General features: G+C 45.8%; 2 protein-coding genes across 4 annotated transcripts in view; one reads left to right on the top strand and one right to left on the bottom strand.

Annotated features, from left to right (window-relative positions):
- Positions 1-10,772, bottom strand: part of clcn2a (chloride channel, voltage-sensitive 2a) — a 36,832-nt gene extending 26,060 nt beyond the window's left edge. For all 3 annotated transcript variants that reach the window (XM_036554207.1, XM_036554208.1, XM_036554209.1), the window contains exon 1: positions 9,895-10,772. The gene's annotated coding sequence lies outside the window, so the exon portion shown is untranslated. The remainder of the gene's footprint in view (positions 1-9,894) is intronic.
- Positions 10,773-13,573: 2,801 nt separating this feature from the next.
- On the top strand, positions 13,574-17,212 carry thpo (thrombopoietin). The gene is made up of 5 exons (XM_036554934.1): positions 13,574-13,583; positions 15,188-15,318; positions 15,482-15,568; positions 15,721-15,885; positions 17,051-17,212. Exons 1-5 carry the CDS (start codon positions 13,574-13,576, stop codon positions 17,210-17,212), a joined length of 555 nt encoding a protein of 184 aa, XP_036410827.1.
- The last annotated feature ends 1,066 nt before the right edge of the window (positions 17,213-18,278 follow it).

Here is an 18,278-nt window from a genome sequence, read left to right as displayed (position 1 = left end):
GGGACGAGCAGATGTGTCTGTCACCCACAAGCCAAGCGGCGGCGCGAGGCGGGCCGTGACCTCTGACGGCCGCGGCACGTGACCTGCGGGCTTGTTCCGTGGGGCGGCTCTGATCCGCTCCCCCCCCTCACCCGGCGCAGGAAAGTACCTGCAGCGAGCGCCGAAAACGCCCGGCTCCTGCACGCGTGCCTGCTGGCTCGGGTCCCGCGAGGCCGAGTCGCTGTGAATGAAGCAGCAGGCTGAGACTGCGCTGGGATCAGGGGATATCGGGGGATGAATGAGGCGACTTTCTGCTTTAGCTGTGGAACAGAGGCCCCAGTCCCACGCTTGTGGCTCATATCCACCGCCACGTGGAGGGAAAGTGTGGGGGGTTCTCTCCGAGGGCGCGGGCTGCAGACGGCTCCTCTGCACTGAGGCCCCCCTGGGTGACCGGGTGGGGGGGTGTGTGTAGCAGGACGCAGGGGTTTGATTGACAGCGTGTCTCAGGGGCCAGAGCAGAGCAGGTGAGTGGGGCTGTGTTTACCTCTTCCCCCCTCTCTGTCTCTCCCTCCGCAGTGTAAACACACAGACACCCTGCCAGCCGAAGCCAGCGGCACATTGAGATGAGGATCACGTCGCAGCCAGATTCTCTCTGCTCACATGAGCAGGAGGAACACCAGCGGAAAGCAAACCAGCCCGCCTCTCACCCAGTCTGCCCTGCCTGCACTCGCCACTGGATGAGCAAGGAGCTCGCACACACACACACACACACACACACACACACACACACACGCGCACGCGCACACACAGACACAGACACATAAACACACACACACGCGCACGCGCACACACACACACACACACACACACACACACACACACACGCACGCGCACGCGCACACACAGACACAGACACATAAACACACTCACAGATACTGTCAAATACACATGAGCACACACACTCACACACATGCACACACACACACACACACACACACACACACACACACACACACACACACACACACACACACGCACGCGCACACACAGACACAGACACATAAACACACTCACAGATACTGTCAAATACACATGAGCACACACACAGACATGCACTTGCGTGCGCTGACACAGACGCAAATAGAAACACACAATCACCAATACTGTCACATACACATGAGCACACACATTCACACACAGAAACACACATCCATGCATGGACACAGACACACACATATACACACGTGCGCACACAGACACACATGTGTGGATTTACACAGACGCAGAGAAACACACAAACAAACTCACCAATACTGTCACATACACACGCGCACACACACACACACACATAGAGACACAAACACACTCACATATACTGTTACATGAACATGTATGCACACACACATGCACACAAAGACATGCTCGCACACATACACACCTTCATTCCATATCAAATTAAGCTGCTTGATCAGCAAATGAGTTCAGAAAGCTAATAATAAAAGGGCATTAAGGTGCAATAATAGAGCATAGTGCAACTGAATTTATATGTAAATAAAACTGTGTAATCTGTTCAGTCTGTTTAATATTGAATTACACTGAAGAAATTAATTACATGGCAATACTGTAGTTATGTAACTACAATTTCCAGAGCAACATGCAATATTGGTTCTCAAATAAAGTCAAAGTCAAATTAAGGGGTCATGATGTATGCACAGGTTTAAATGGTGGGTTACAGAAATGTGTCAGTATTGTATTATCTGTATTATTGGAATGTAATGATGAATTGCAACTATCCCTTGTTTTAACAATTAATTGTGGTGATGAAGCAGCTTTGGGGCGCAAAACAAATTTCTGTGAAAAGAGACAGCAAAGAGTTATGTCATCTCATCCCTCATATCATAAACACACACACACAGGACTGGACTGTACCTGATCTTGTGTGCAGCCCTGGGGGCCATTGAGGGGCATCGCAGTTACTTTGTGGTGATTATGTGTTTAAATTGGATCCGTTTATCACCTCGGTTGCAAGTCCTCCTCATTTTTTAAAATGACAGTAAAGGACCATCTGTACTGTGGCCCCCTGGGGCCCCTGCTGGCAGCAAAGCGCTAACACACTGTAATTCACACAGACATTAAGCACAGCATTATCTGTATCCATCTCCACCTTGTTATCTTCATTAGCTGGAGTCCTGCAGGCAGGCAGGGCGTATGATTACCCCTCTGGAGTTACACCTTGAACGATTTGTATAAAGGTTATGTTCAGCCACTGTCACCCCTGACCTTTGACACTGAGTACCTCAGGCACCTTAAGTGTCAGAGTTTCTAAAGCAAGTAAGTGAGCCCATAGATGTCTGACAAGCAGTGAACAGTTGGGTATTCCTCTAACCCAGGACACATGGCATGAAAGTATGCCATCATTATGAGACAGGAAGCCGTTGGAAGCTCAACGCTGGCTAGAGGAGCAACGCATTATGGGGGTCTGTCCCACTGAAGTTGTGTCCCAATCCAACTCCCACACACCCTTCCCCTAGCCCCTACCCACTCAGTCTTTCTCGTGCATACATGAATCCACCACATTCAGGGGTGTCCCAAAGTTTAGGGAGCGCATTTCCGGGAGGGTTGAGTGGTTATTTAGCCTTCAGTTGCCCACTTTTAATCAGCAAACACCTTTGCTGGCTGCAAACCGAGGGGCACCGCACAATGGTTTGCATTACATGGCTTACAGGTGCATTGGTTACATACAGGTGTAGGTGCACTTCACAATAAAAGTATTAAATGTACTGGGAGATGTACTGATGTACTCTATATGTTCCCTCTGATTTCAATAAACCCAAATACTGTATCAGCCATACAGTAAAATGTCAAGGTGGTTTAGGTACTGTACCAGTCAAAAGCTTGGACATACCTGATTAAGATAATGGGAAACATGCATAGATGTTGATGCTTATGTATGAATTTCTTACCAAAAATTTTAAAAATATTTTTGGCTACCTTCAAGAATCTAAAATATAAGATAGTTATGATTTGTTTAATACTTTTTTGGTCACTACATAATTCCACATTTGTGTTATTTCATAGTTTTGATGTCTTTATTATTATTCTAAAATGTGGAAAATAGTAAAAATAAAAAAAAACCCTTCTATGAGCAGATGTGTTCAAAGGTTTGAATTTCAACATTTTGATAATTAATGATGTTTTTTAATACATATTTTTTAACACCTAAATTGAGAGAAATGGTTCAATATCTTACACATGCAAGTGATCACACAAACTGCCATTATTTGCTGCACCAAAGGCTAAGACAAATGTTTTCGCAATTATTTTATATTTTCCTCACTGTCTTGTAGAAAAAAATAGGCAATGATGACAAAAGCTCTTGAGGCAACTGCTGGTAGCACAGATTTTTATGAATGGGGATGTGTGTCCCATTGAGTGTTTTTAAATGCTCCCTAAAGCCTAAAACCCTTGAGTGGGTTATATCCACTGTCAGCAGCACATGACATAGAGAACCACACACAGGAAGGGGCTAGAGGCTAGGAGCTGGATAGGGATGCAACCTCTGTCACATCAACAGAGATTGTTCTGACCTGATCTCAGACACTCAGAATATTATCACAGGCGTGCCCCGCAGCACAGCCAATCAAATCCCTCAAATACTAAAAATAATGAATATGAATGAATGAATAATGAATAACGAAGTCGAATAAAGTCAAAAGGTCCACACACAGAGCCACAGTAACAACAGGACAGTGGTGGGTGGGAATTTATTACATTACATTGTGAAGCCGCACTAGTTTCAGTTAACCTGCTGGGGTAAAGGTGACATTACATAATCATCTTCATGAGAGCCAGCATCCGGGGGAAAACTGCAACCGTCAGCAGAAATCGCAGCTCCTCAGCTTGCTTTCCAGTCAGGGCCAGGGGGCATGCTTTGGGGGAATCTCCACTTTTAATCAGCTAAAGCGGAGATGGATTTCAGTATCACTCCTCTCTCCTCTCTCCTCTCTCCTCTCTCCTCTCTCGTCTCTGCGCCATTCCCCAAAGGTCCCTCTCACTCTTTTCTCCCCCTCGTTCTCATTTTCCCTCCTTCGCTTTCTTCCCCCCTCCCCTCTGCCCCTCCCCCTCTTAAAGGCCGTATGACTCACCTAGGTTTTTCCGGCCAGCAAGATGACCTGTCCCAGCATGCACTGCTCTTGCCACCTGCTCCTCGTTTTCACAGCCGCAATCTGCGGCACGGGGGAGTGTGACCAGTGCAGCCCTGCGCAAACCCCTCCTGCCCCAGTGCCTGCAGCCCCGGCCAGACCACGTCAAGAGAGTGACAGGCACGCCCACACCTCCCCCACCTTGCCCAACAACTCTGCTTCACATTGTGTAAATGACTGCACTAAACCATGTAGCTTACTCAAATTGTTAGTATTTGCTAACTATAAAAAATTGCCACATATTATATAGTTACTGTAATAAGGAAATGAGTAAGATTCTTGTTGGTAGCCCTGTACCATTGCTGTGTTCCTGAGCACAGTGTGTGTGTACTGAAGCATTAAACATTGGGCAGGTTTACTGTGGTGTAAGGCAATGTTGGTCTACTCGAAGGATTAGACACAATTTTGGTTTACTGTCGTGTTGGATACAGTGTTGGTCTACTGGAGGATTAGAGGCAGTGTGGGTGTACAGGGGTATTAGTCACATTGTAGGTGAGCAGTAAAAACATTAAATTTAGTTTCATCTACCATTTTAACTGCACTTGATATGGGTCCTCTGCAGAAGCTGAAATATTGTTACCTCATCTGTACTGACACCGGTCAGACCACCGGTAGACAGGTATGGTGATGCGAAACGCGAATGACTGGACAGGACCAAACTCAGAAAGATAAGGTGACAAACTGGATGTAAGGAGTCGGAGGGAGAGAAAAAGAGGGACACGCTGAACAATGGGGCTTCTGTCACACTTTCCTCCTGCTTTTCACTGTCCGTCTCTTTCTTCCTTTAATTACCTCCGTCCCCATCTCTCTTCCCCCGTGAGCCACTAAAGCGTGCTTGAATCTCGGAGTCTGGCCTCGAGCAGCCGGCCTCACGGACACTGTCAGGAGGCATTTGCTGCGCTGGATTAGCTTTACCTTATTTACCCCCTCTTCAGCGATAAAAGAACCTATAGGTGAAACAGGACGGTGGATCCCTGAGTGTGGAGGGGAGCGTGGCATCCCACTCGTTTCCCCCGCAGCCTGCAGTGTGTCTGAATCCCATCACGGTCTCACGCAACACTAACAGAGAGAACAGCTCAGAAATGCATCTCTCCCTCCTTCCCTCTCCAAAAAGGATTACGTTCCTGCCATGAGGCTTGTGCTTTTCATGCACTGCGGGTGAATTTGTGAGTTTCTTAACCTGCCCAGGAGCAGTTCAAGGCAGTAGGGGAGGTGTTCTTTTGCCAGCTTTTCTTTTCAGAACAAAATATGATCGCCCAATGTGATTGATGGCCAGTTTGCTTGACTTCTTGCTTGGTTAGGCTAAAATGGTGACTTAGGGGACCCAGAGAAACAAATTCCAGGGAAGTGAAAAGGCTGTTGAAAGATTGATTTCCGCTCGCCTCAAGTTTGAATTTCCATTTAATGAACTCATCTGACCAGTATCGCATATGCTTGATAACTGAGTTTTGATAACTGTCTGTATGTAAGGTAGACTGAGAAGGTATCTGGCCAAATTACTGGAAGTTTTTTTGATTGCAAGTTTTTCTGTCAGTTTTCTCCTGCTGGTGCGTTCTCTCTCCATGGGTTTTTTTCTGACTGTACAGCACCAGTGGGTGGGAAAGATGACGCATGAATCAAGTAATATTCAGAGGACTTGCGATGGAGTGAAAGAGAGAGAGAGAGAATTTGACTTTTAAAAGCCCTTTTGAAACGGCAAACAAAGGGCAGGATTATTTCCAAATCCGTCTTAAATTCAGCCACCTTAAGACCAACCCCTCCACATGCACCCTGCAAAGAATGCCTCCTGTCACCCATCTTTTTACAGACACTACAGTGTCGATTGTCAACTTATGAATGACAAATTTAAAACTTAATCCGGCTGTGATTGTCATTCTCAAAACTGCCATCATCACGTCATTGGCCCTCCTGTTTAGCCTTGTGTTACTGAAATATAGCCAGGTTTGACGGCCCTACCATAAAGATGATCACTGAGCACAGCACTCTCCTCTCTTTGAAGTATGGCACACCAAAGAGTAAACTCGGGTTATAAGGGCTGTCATATGTAACAACACAACCCACTGCTCAATGAGAAAGAACTGTACAACTCTTCTCTGCTGCCCTCAGGTACCAGCCAGTTCTGACCATAATGTCTGTACTCTTGATTACATCTTCAATCACCTGGAGCAAGCCCAAATATGCAACGTACCCACAACAATTGAAAGGGCATACACATGAACACACTCATAAACACACACACACACACACACACACACACATACAGGCAACAAATGACAGGCATATTATAGGATTAAGTCATGACTAAGAGACACCCCTCACCATAACAGAGTGACGCATCAAACCCTGCCTATTTTTATGTGGATTATAAAACAGAATCATTATGAAAATAATTGCTTTTAATTATCTCAAATCTGATTAGTAGATCAGGTGATTAGCCTTGGTGCAGGATATGAATGATGACTCTTTTTTCAAAGATGAATTGAAATGTCATTTGCATAATGGCAGGTTGGGGAGGAATACGGGGGTCTCAAGACCCCTGCAACATCAGAAGGGGCATAACTATGCATGAATGGATTACGTGGGTTATCAAGGCTTCTTTAACAAGAATTCTAAGTCTCAATTTTGAAGACCGACAAGCAAGCAAAAGATGGATTCCTTACTGATTGTATGCTATCGTGGAATCTATTTCAATCGTAACTCACAACATGAGGACATACAGATAAGTGTGTGTGTGTGTGTATGTGTGTGTGTGTGTGTGTGTGTGTGTGTGTCTGTGTGTGTGCCTGCCTGTGTCTGCATCTACTTCTGCATCTGTGAGTCAGTGCATGTGTTAGTTTGTTTAGCTGTTTCTCAGTTTGTTAGTTTGTACTGTGTGTTTGAGTGGGAGGTGAATGATTTTATGCCCTGGTTATACACTTAATCCCTCCGTAGCTGTGGGCAGAAAAGAGAGCACCTCTCTCACACTGACAGGGCCACAAGAACCCGAGCTTTAGATTACACATAGACAGCTCCTGACTGACAAGTAACATCCAGTAGCTTCACAATAATGTACAGCACATAAAATGTCAACCAAGACTAAATAATAATCATTTTGTCAATGAGTAATGGGTACATACTGAGTAATGGTTCGGTACTGCACAACTGCTCCCTTAAAATCACGGCAAACTCTTCTCTTCTGACTCCCATCTCTGCGGAAGAAAGGGAGTGCTGGTATCCAGCGTCCCCAAAATTGCTCATAATTCCCAGCCCTGGTTCTGAAAGACTACAGTCCAGCTGGATTTTGTGTGTCTCTCTGTAAGACCATCTGGCCTGAACCTGCCACTCTCTCTGTGTCCCCTCTGAGGCTCCTGTCTATGGCAGTGTGGTTAAGTGGAACACTGTGGGCCCTCCAGGACCGGAATTAGGGCTGAGCCTTCTGCCACCCCTTCAGAGTCCCCCAGGTGCTACGGGGCTGTCCCAGTTCAAAGAGCATCCCCCCCCCCCACCCCCAATGCTGCATGTGGGAAGCAGAATAGGAAGCGTTGCAGACCCCGGTTGACCCAAATGCACGTGTGCACACACACACACACACACACACACACACACACACACACAAGCAAACAAAATACATGCTTACATCCAACACAAAAAGCAACAAACCATGCACATCCGAATAACTCAAATAACACATCTACAACATATATAACACACGCGCATGTACTTGAACCTATCGAGGGTACAGTTGAAGACACTAAATTAAGTATCCCTCATTAATAATAGATCAAGTAATGCTCTGAATATGGATGTAGATATATTTTCTCTGGGGTGCTATCAGCCCTCTGGTTATGTGCAGCCCCAATTTTTATATTGCTGGATGAAAAACCAAATTTCCTGGGTGCAGTTCTTCTGATTAACTGTCAGCACAGTAACAGGTTGAGAGCCAGCCAACACCCTAGCAGGTGCTAACAGGAAGTTTTCCTGGACTGCAGGGGAAACGGGTATATTTACCCCCAAAAAAACCTGAGGGCTGTATTTACCCCCCTGACAGCTGTCTATCATTCAGGCTGGTGTGGGTGCAGAGAGGGATATGCTAGCAGCAGAAGCACAGCTTCAAGATCAAGGGCTAGTACACCAGCACAGGTTGAACAGGCCAGCAGTATCAGAAGCAGTAAGATCCATACAGCACACTGCCTTTGTCTTCTTCAAAGGTGATTTTTTTGTGTTTGATTCTACAGTAACATGCATGTGTGTGCATATGTGTGAGTGCATACGTGCATGTGTGTGTGCGTGTGTGTGTGTGTATGTGTGTGTGTGTGTGTGTGTGCGTGTGTACATGTGCGTGTGTGTGTGCGTGTGTGTGTGTGTGTGCGCGCGTGTGTGTGTGTATATATGTGTGCGTGTGTGTCTGTGTGAAAGAGGAGGGAGAAACAGACTGCCTGCATGCAAGAGTGTGCCCGCACATCCACCGTTTGACACTGAGATGTCCTCAGCGAGCAGCATTGAGTGCTTTTCTCTCTCCCGCTCTCTCTCCACCCCCACTCCCCTTTCTCTTTCCCACACAGAGTGGCTCAGTCATACTCAGCCTGCTCCTCTGTCTGTGCCAGAGAACGCGTCATATCTCTACATTTAAAAACCTGCAATACCAGCCACTGAGGGCCCGAGTGTGATGATTCAAAACCACTTAACTCCACGGAACACGGACTGTTCTTTATAAGCATTTGTACCACATTCATGGTCTTACCATTGTATATTTATTTACTCTTAATTTTACCAGGTAATCCCACTGATATCAATACCTTCATTTTCAAGACAGCCCTGGTATGATGAACCTCCCAGCACTCAGAGTGAGAAATGTCTTGGATTGGCTGTGGTGACATTAGAGAACACAGTAACACAACAGAAGAAAGAGTGTAAGGTAAGGCATCTCCTCAGACAGACCCCCACAAAGCATTGCTCCTGTACTCATCTCAGAATCTTTAGATATGTTCATCCCTCCCCCATCGGTCTGTCTCACATTTTAGCATTCTCTGTGTCACTGCGTAGGGTGTGTGTAAGGTGTGTGTATTTGTCCCGCCTCTTCAGAACTTCTCTAGATCCAGGTGCTCCACAGCCCCCAGCACTGACACACTGACACAATTATTGCTAACTGAACTAGAACTTTCCAGAAGTCTCACCTGAGGCCTTTAGAGTTTATTTCTAAAATAAATTGTTTCTTATTTTCTTTGTGTCTAACTTTTCAGTACATGATATTTCTCTGTTTTGTACAGCTAGTCAACGAAAAAAAAAGCGAAAAAGAAAAAACAAAGTCAAGCATTACATAAAATGAACAGAAAATGGAACACCTCTATGTATTTGAAATCATTCGGGGTAAAATTAAAGGAGCACTGCCAAGAACGAGAAACGGTAACGTCCTGAAATTTCTTTGAATTCTTGTCCTCTTTCTCAGGTTTGAAATAGACTTCTTAGAAATTGTTGGGGAATTGGACTTGTTGCAAGTCGTAACCTTCGTAACCTTGAGCAGGGCTTCGCCTTTAAATAGGCTGCTCAACTGTATGAATGGGAGACGTGTAAAATCTCAATAAGCACATCACTAAATTCATAATTTTACAACAATCTCCTAAAATGATTGCGATTTCCATTACGACAGAAGGTATTTGGCAGACACAGAAATGAGACACAGCGGCTGTGCGAATTATGGGTGGGGAAGATACGGATCGCTTATCCGCGTACTTACATTTCCTCCTCCGGTGTCTTCGTAAGCGATGGCCCCAATTATAATCCCCCAGCCGTCACCTGTGCTCCCTCCATCTCTATCCCGCACAGAAAGATGCGGGTGGAAAGGAGGAATAATCCACACACGTCCCACGGGCTGCCACGGGTAAAAGAATGGACGGTGTAGCACTAAGTTCACCTTAGTTTCACATCGGTCTGTGTCCAACAGAACAGGTGGTCAGGTCTGGTGTGTCAGAACCGTCTTTGGAGATTTTGATCAGTGCTTCACTGTCACTGGCTAACCGGTTTTGTCGATTCGAATTCTGCACCCCATGTCTTCCAAACTTCCAAACGCCTTTCTCCGGGTTCGTCTCTCTCTCGATGACAAACGGGAGCCGTGGCACAGTGCGAAAATGCTTAGTCTGACTGCGTGTCTGATTTTAGGGAAAAGGAATTAACCGGCAGCCGGGTGGCCGAGCGCTGACTGTGTTGCAATGCGGGTTCCGTCACTGCCGCGGCTGTGTGGACGCCGAATATCCAGACACATTTACTGCTTGAACAGGTGTATTTATCATTATTGCTGTACGTCCGTTAAATGGTCAGCACATTAGCGTGTATGACCGATTCGCTGTGATATTCCGTACTGCTGTGGCTTTCCTTCGTCTCAGAGCAACCTATACGCACGAAGTTTAATATGTCTTGAAAGGATGTTGTGCAGTAGAGAAGACATAAAAAGGAATGGAGAAAAATCTGTCTTGTCTGTAGTTCATGTGTAATGGATGCAAGAGTGAGTGTGTCAGAAATGCAAACTGAAAGCGCCTGCTCCATGGCTTGGAGCTGTCCACGGTATGGCGGTGATTGCGTGCCGAGCAGGGATTTCGCACACTTGGAATGGTAATGTTGTTGCGTAGCACATCTGTGACGCCTCGAATACTGCAGAATGAACGATCTGAAGACTGATTCGGCAGCAGCCTACGGCTCCTTACTGCCATTTACATTTTAGACTTTGTGGGTAGCAGGGGGGAATACTGAGTCTTTCGTGCGCCCGACCAACGGAGGTCATGTAGACAAATGATCAGTGGCTTCTCCAGCTGTAGGCTTAATTTGTTGCAACGTCAGAACCCTGTTCAGTGGCGCAGATAAGAAGCTAGCAGGTGGCACGAGGGTACTTCAAGGAATAGTGAGCGCGTGACACTTTACCGCAGTCTTTAGCGCCACATTCGCAGATTTTTCCAACTATGAGCCGTCTATTACGCCCAGAAGAATTGGTGTAAAACAAACATAATCACTGAACCGGTCTGTCTGCCGTTCCAGGGAACAGAGCAGCCGCACACAGGCCAGGGGCGTTAAGTCTGACTGTTATTGCCTTTACTAAGACCCGTGGTAATTAATATTAAACCAGCTCGCCATTAGTGGACGTGCATTTTTACACAGTGAACTAATTTCATTCAGGGCACGCGGCGACCGACGTCCCATTCTCGACTAATCAAAAGGATGTCAGGTGAAAATGCATGTATGTAAAAAGGGGTTCAGTTTTTTATTTGCTGACAGCTTTTCCTGAGCCTTGACATATTGACCGATACAAATAGATACGAATAAAAATACTCAGAACACACATTCCAAATGCACCTTCTGCCAGTTTCTTTATTCTAATATTCTTGATTTTTTGTAACATGCGTCTTTGTTTTATGAAATGTCATTTATTATCCAAACATGATCCTTCCCGCGACACTCTGATGATTTAAATAATCCCCCCCTTAAGTTTTCCTAAACTAAAAATCACATTAGACCTTACTTTCAATTGACGAATTTACTTTCAATTCATCGTTGATTCTCTAAATGCAATTGCTTCCCACAATTATTAATACTGCAAACGAACGAGAAGTTATTTGTGTATTTGTTTGAATGTGGCTGGTTTTATTAATGAAAATATTTAACATTTAATATCCAACTGATTAACATGTAAGCAGTTATACACTGGAAGTCACCAAGGACATGTGTTACAAACCCGCGGCTGTCGCCTGACAAACGCACTGTATTGTCACCCCACTAGGTGGAGTCATACACCACTTTTAACGTTTGAGTGCACATCACAAGGACTACACACATTTCACACGGCACGAAGCGCATCCTCGTCGTGGCCTTTGGCTGCGCAACATATGCAGGTGCACCGTCCCTGCAGATATTGTCCCACGCGCTGCCACTTAACCAAGCGCCGGCTCTGAAACAGTTTCAGATGTTTTTACATGCAGTAATAGTGGGTTTGGTTTGTGGGTTGCATGATAAAACGGTCGTGGGTCGGGTTTCGGGGGACAGAAAGGGCCTGGATCGTTTTGGATTGCCTCCGTGATTCCTATTTCCGTCAGGGAAGGGATTCATTCGCTTGTTTCCTCAACAGATTGCGTCTCTTCTGATAACTCACTTCACGTAAATTCTCATCTGTTGTGCGAACGTCAGACAGGAGACCATCCCATGGTCTGTTTTTTTAAACCCTTCTATCACCAAATTTTTCCTTTTACTTTTCACTTTCTCTTGTATTAAGCACGTTACGTTAACAGGAAGCATCCTGTTTTCGCTGTTCCAAGGAAGAGGAGCTGGCAACAGACTGGGGTTCAAGTTTGCGTCACTAATCTCACAATATAGGAGGAGTAACCGATTGGACACTTAAAAACCGCGGACAGTTAGTCAGGAGCAAACAATGTTAGTCATACAAAATGTACAACTATTTGTCTAAAGTATTGTGGTGATCTGTTTTGGAATCTCGCAGGGTGATAGTGTTGTCGCAGATCTTTCTAAGCTACACTCCAGAGCACGTGCTACCTGTTCCAAACTATGTCCGATCTGTTTCAATCATGCAGATATGGGTTGAACAACTACTGACTGCTGTATGTTACAAAAGAGCCACATCTTTTTGTCTGTTGTTTACAGTAAAGCCAATGTGAATGACTCCATTAAAATGATACTAAATGAATAATCAAAAAGATATTAACTCGTACAAAACACTCAATGATTCACAAAAGAGGCAACGCCTAATACAAAGCCCTGTAGGTTGCAGAAAGCCAAACATTAGTATTGTTAAGTGTTATTCAACTTTGCGCTTTTTCTTCGTTCCCGTATACACGCTTCCGCTCAAGATTGACCATTTTGGGAGAAATTCCCGGATCTGATCAGTTGTTGCTCGCCAGAGAGCACGTCGCTAAAGCTTAGTAGTAAAATATTAACTTTACTTACAATATCATGGTTTGCTTTTCTTTTTTTCCTTTCTACGCGGCTGAAAATAACCCCCTCTATGATATGTTCTTTGACTTTAAGGTGTTTTGTGATTATCCATACATACACTGCAAGAGTTCAGAGTCGTTGTATAAATCTTTCTTTCCCATATTAATAGTTTTTGGTAATCTCTCCGGTGGTGAGGAAAGATCTAACAACAGGATCCAAGCCAAAAATGACATAAAATATACCCCCCTCACGACTCACTGCGTCCCCCACCATGAGTGGCGTCAGAAGCCAGAGTGAGATAGGAAGACGGCGGGGGTGAGCAAAGGCACTGATCTATGCGGGGGTGTGAAGCTTTTTGGACGAGCACGCCGCTCTGGCTGTGGAGATTTCGGCTGGTAGATCTGGAGGAGTTCTCAACATTTAAATGGGAAGCACGCGCGTAAAGTACACCAAGAGGGACCTCATGCGCATGGGAACGGGGGATGGATTTAAGCAGTGAGTATATAAACTGTCCCGTAGAAATTCATCGTGATAGTATAGACGCATGAAGCATCGCCGTAGCGATCCGTCGGAATATCCTAAATGTAACTGAATGGTAAGAGAGTCTAAACTTTTAACCTTTTTTAAGAAACACTCTTATCTTTGTATTTTTTTGTGCCAGTGGAACGGAAACCAATAGTATTATGTTGTTCTAATCCATTATATAAAAGACTGAGTACCAATCTAGAAATGGGTGGTCGGGGCTGGACTGCTGTATGCCATTTATGAGATTTGAATGAATCAACTTTGAATGACTACTTCAAATCAAGACTTCTTTTGGATAACTTTACACAGTTGTCATTCCATTTTACGCAAAATTGATTACTGATTAATGTACGTCAGATACACTTTGGGGAACTGAGCAAATGCTATCACCACCTATCACTGTATAGTTCTGAACCACGTGCTGGCCTGAAAAAAATATCACCTGGTTTGCCTATGTTGTTTCAGCTGGAGGACTGCAAATACAGCAGCACTGCTTTGGCTAGACTATCCACCTGATCTTGGCAGTCATGTGCAAAGTCAAGTTAAGACGTGCTGCCTTCAGTGTGATCACGGTAGCAGTGTGGAGCGGTCAGGGTAGTAAGGGCAGCAGTGTGGAGCAGCGGTCAGGACAGCAGTGTGGAGCAGCGGTGTGGAGCAGCAGTCAGGGCAGCAGTGTGGAGCAGCGGTGTGGAGCAGCAGTCAGGGCAGCAGTGTGGAGCAGCGGTGTGGAGCAGCGGTCAGGACAGCAGTGTGGAGCAGCAGTCAGGACAGCAGTGTGGAGCAGCGGTGTGGAGCAGCAGTCAGGGCAGCAGTGTGGAGCAGCAGTCAGGGCAGCAGTGTGGAGCAGCAGTCAGGGCAGCAGTGTGGAGCAGCGGTGTGGAGCAGCAGTCAGGGCAGCAGTGTGGAGCAGCAGTCAGGGCAGCAGTGTGGAGCAGCAGTCAGGGCAGCAGTGTGGAGCAGCGGTGTGGAGCAGCAGTCAGGGCAGCAGTGTGGAGCAGCGGTGTGGAGCAGCAGTCAGGGCAGCAGTGTGGAGCAGCAGTCAGGGCAGCAGTGTGGAGCAGCGGTGTGGAGCAGCGGTCAGGACAGCAGTGTGGAGCAGCGGTGTGGAGCAGCAGTCAGGGCAGCAGTGTGGAGCAGCAGTCAGGACAGCAGTGTGGAGCAGCGGTGTGGAGCAGCAGTCAGGGCAGCAGTGTGGAGCAGCGGTGTGGAGCAGCAGTCAGGGCAGCAGTGTGGAGCAGCGGTGTGGAGCAGCAGTCAGGGCAGCAGTGTGGAGCAGCAGTCAGGACAGCAGTGTGGAGCAGCGGTGTGGAGCATTTGCCAGAGCAGAGCATGGGCTTCCATCTCCACTTTTGCCTGTGAGGTCACCAAATGACCATAGGGGTCAGGAACTCATGACTTGTCATCTCAGAGCAGTTGCTGACTTTCTTGTTTGAATCTTTGAACTGTAATTCACAACATTTAGCTTCACTCATATGAAAAGGGTAGTGAAACTATTCTCAAAAATCCTCCTGACCAGCCATGGTCCTGGAGACAGTCTTCTTCACTAAGCTTTTCCATTTTTGATTGTCTAGGACTCCTGCTTCTGGTGTTCTGTATGGTTGCTTCTGAGGTCCCGGACATTCAGACCAGACCAATCGACTTTGTGTGTGATGACCATGCCAGGAGAGACATGAACATGGTGAAGGAGCTGGAGGCTGCCATGGTGAGGCCACTAGAACAGCTCTACTGCCTGCTGTCACGCGGAAGACATACAGCTCTAAGCAGCTGCACTCTGTTATGGGACACGTTGTCTCCCCAAGCAATTTAATACAGATTTCTAATTTCTCTTGTTCCCTCTCTCTGCCTGTGCATTTGTCTCCCCTTAGAATGACTGCAGTGGTTCGGCCCTTCTCCCCTCATCGATCCAACTGCCTTGTGTGAAGATTAACAAAGCATCTTGGGAAAAAAAATCTGTGAGTTTTCAGACAGCCTCCCTCCCATTACCCACCCCACCTGCTCTTTATTGTTTATGAATGTCGTAATGCTGTACAGAGCTGTGTGTGTGCGTGTGTGTCTCAGTATACAGTTTGCATGTGTCCATGTGGCTGTGTGTGTGCCTCCCTAGATGCAGGAGAAGAGGGGTGACATCCTGGCAGCTCTGGGAACTCTGGCACAGGGTGTGCGGGTGACAAGGATGCTGACCACGCCCGGGTGTCAGTTCTCTCTGCTGGAGCGGCTGGAGCACAGCATCACCAACTACTTGCACATAGTGACACATCTAGAGCTCACGGTGAGACGTGCACACAGACACACACACACACACCTGCTTCCTCTAAATTACTGAATCTAATTGGAGCTTATTTTGATTCCATCAAGTTTGGTTGAGAGTCCATAGGTGGCTTCTGGGAGTGGTTTTAGCAGGCCAGATGAGGGTGCGATTCCTACAGTAGAATCTAATGCTGCAGCTGAGTGAGGGGAACATTCGGCAGCAACATGTGATGCATTCCAACGGAGATGAAGACCCAGACCCACTTTTTTGACCTGATATGATGGTCAGACGTCCACACTAGCCAATTAACCAGCCCCCAGTTTGGATATAGAAAGGTTGCCATGCATTAACCAGACGGGGACTACATATTACTGATGGATGAGACAAGTTATGGCCCCCCTCCTCCCCCAAGTCTAAGGCACTTCTATGCATCCTCAGAGGAAGGGCTGTATAAAAGCATATTATTATCTCAAGGGCTGACTCATTAATCATGCCCACAGATACCCACTGGACAAATAATGAGCTCCTGTAGTCCAACACTTTTGTTTTCCCATAAAGAGGGAATTTCCTGCTTTCCCAGAAGCCCCTCATTAGCCTCCTGATCCTCCATGAGTTTGACCCCTGTGATCTCTGCTTTCCTTCCCCAGGAAGGACTGCTGATACTGGTGCATACTCTGCTGTTGACGCAAATACAGCCTCAAAAAGCATTACACCGTAAAATCCAAGATTCAAGGAATATATTGCTAATGTTGCAAATGGACACTGAATGTTTTAGTATTTTATATTGCTGTTGATTCTCATGTCATTACTTCATGCTTGAAGAATATGTTGTAAAAAAATACATATACTACATTGTAAAGTCTGCTCCCCAGTCATTGGAAAACATTGTATGCATGAAAATTACAATATGTTATATTGTATGATATGCAACATATTTTGCCATATTTTTTTTACCACGTATTATATACGTACGCTACTTCTTACTAAGAGCAGTCTATAGGTTTTAAATGACTTTAAATCACTAGTCCTGCTACATCATATGAGGAACAGGAATGATCACATTCTACTTGTGTTCACGTTCTGTCTTCAGTCATTGTGCAGTAAGCCATTGTATGGTCACTCAACATGGAGAGTGTTGCGGTTTTGCAGGTTTGCTGACTGCCTCTCTGGTTCTGTCCATCCACAGGGTGAAGCGGAGAGCCCGGTCACCAGCTGCCCCAGCCAGGTCACACAGAACCTGGGTCAGGTGCTCCGGCACTTCAGCTGGCTGCTCACGGGCAAACTGGAGTGGCTCATAGCAGAACTGAAGACCCAGTGCCAGACAGAGAGGCTGACTTCCAACCTCTAACCCCTCCAGAGGGATTCAGTGACTCTGTATCAAGGTGCTGCTGAGCTCCATTTCCTTGGCATTACCATCACCATTCAAGCTGTAGAGGGGCCCGGCTCCAAGCAGCCCTCACAACCTTCAAAGCACTAACCGACCCTGTAAGTTTGGAAACAGCACCCTCTGCTGGTGAGGTGTTGGATGGACCGCAAATTACCGAACCTTTTGCTAATGCAGAGCTGCCGTGGAAGTGTGTTAGCTCTGGACAAGGACAAGAAGTGTTGCTGCTGGACTACAATACATGTTTGTGGAGATACTTAGATCTCATTTTTAAAATATGTCTTTACATGATTATATTACTGCATCAAAGGAGGACAAAAAACGGAAATGAGACTTTTCTGAGGTAGACACACTGAGCACTTTTACCTCTCTGATGACTGGAAAAAGACAGAGACCATCTGTGATGGATGTGACACCAGGGCAGATCAGGGGGAGGCTTAAGCAATATGCCAAGAGGCTGTGCAGGGCTGGCTCTCTGGTCTCTATCCCAAGGGCTTATGCTTTCAAATTCCAGCTGCAGCCAATGAGAGAAATGGCACCTCTTGCCTTTTAAAAAAGATCTACACAAGTGACCTTTCTTTGAATTGCTCTGCCGAAAAATAACTGTCTTCTCTGGATTCATAAATGGAGGACTATAATAAATGAAATGCATTGATGGAGAATGGCAAAGGTGAAAAAGTGAGTTTCACAGAGACTGATCACCAGAAAGTGTGCGTCTGTAAAACAGTACACAGTGTTCCCAGAACATGGGGTTGAATATATAACATGGTTTTGTAAAACATTGTACTTTACACTCATATATTTCGTTGCACATTAACCTTGTTTTTTATTTCATGGTTTTAATTGTTCATTCAAACAAGTGGAACATGTCAAGGGCACTTTTTAAAATGTGAAAATTATCATCAAGATCGTTATTATTGAAGTAAAAAAACCTTTACTATGTTTTTATTCATCACACTATGTGTACAGTTTTGTACTATTTTAATATGTTATTGTATTATGTACTGACGTTTTAAATGTTTAAATTGCT

Source organism: Megalops cyprinoides, chromosome 20 (genome assembly GCF_013368585.1).
Source record: "Megalops cyprinoides isolate fMegCyp1 chromosome 20, fMegCyp1.pri, whole genome shotgun sequence".
Lineage (NCBI taxonomy): Eukaryota > Metazoa > Chordata > Actinopteri > Elopiformes > Megalopidae > Megalops > Megalops cyprinoides.
This window is presented reverse-complemented; position numbering and strand designations above follow the sequence as displayed.

Coding starts and splice junctions, on each gene's coding strand:
- thpo (XM_036554934.1), top strand. Junction 15,319..15,481: donor AGGAGCTGGAGGCTGCCATG/GTGAGGCCACTA, acceptor GTCTCCCCTTAG/AATGACTGCAGTGGTTCGGC. Junction 15,569..15,720: donor CATCTTGGGAAAAAAAATCT/GTGAGTTTTCAG, acceptor GTGCCTCCCTAG/ATGCAGGAGAAGAGGGGTGA.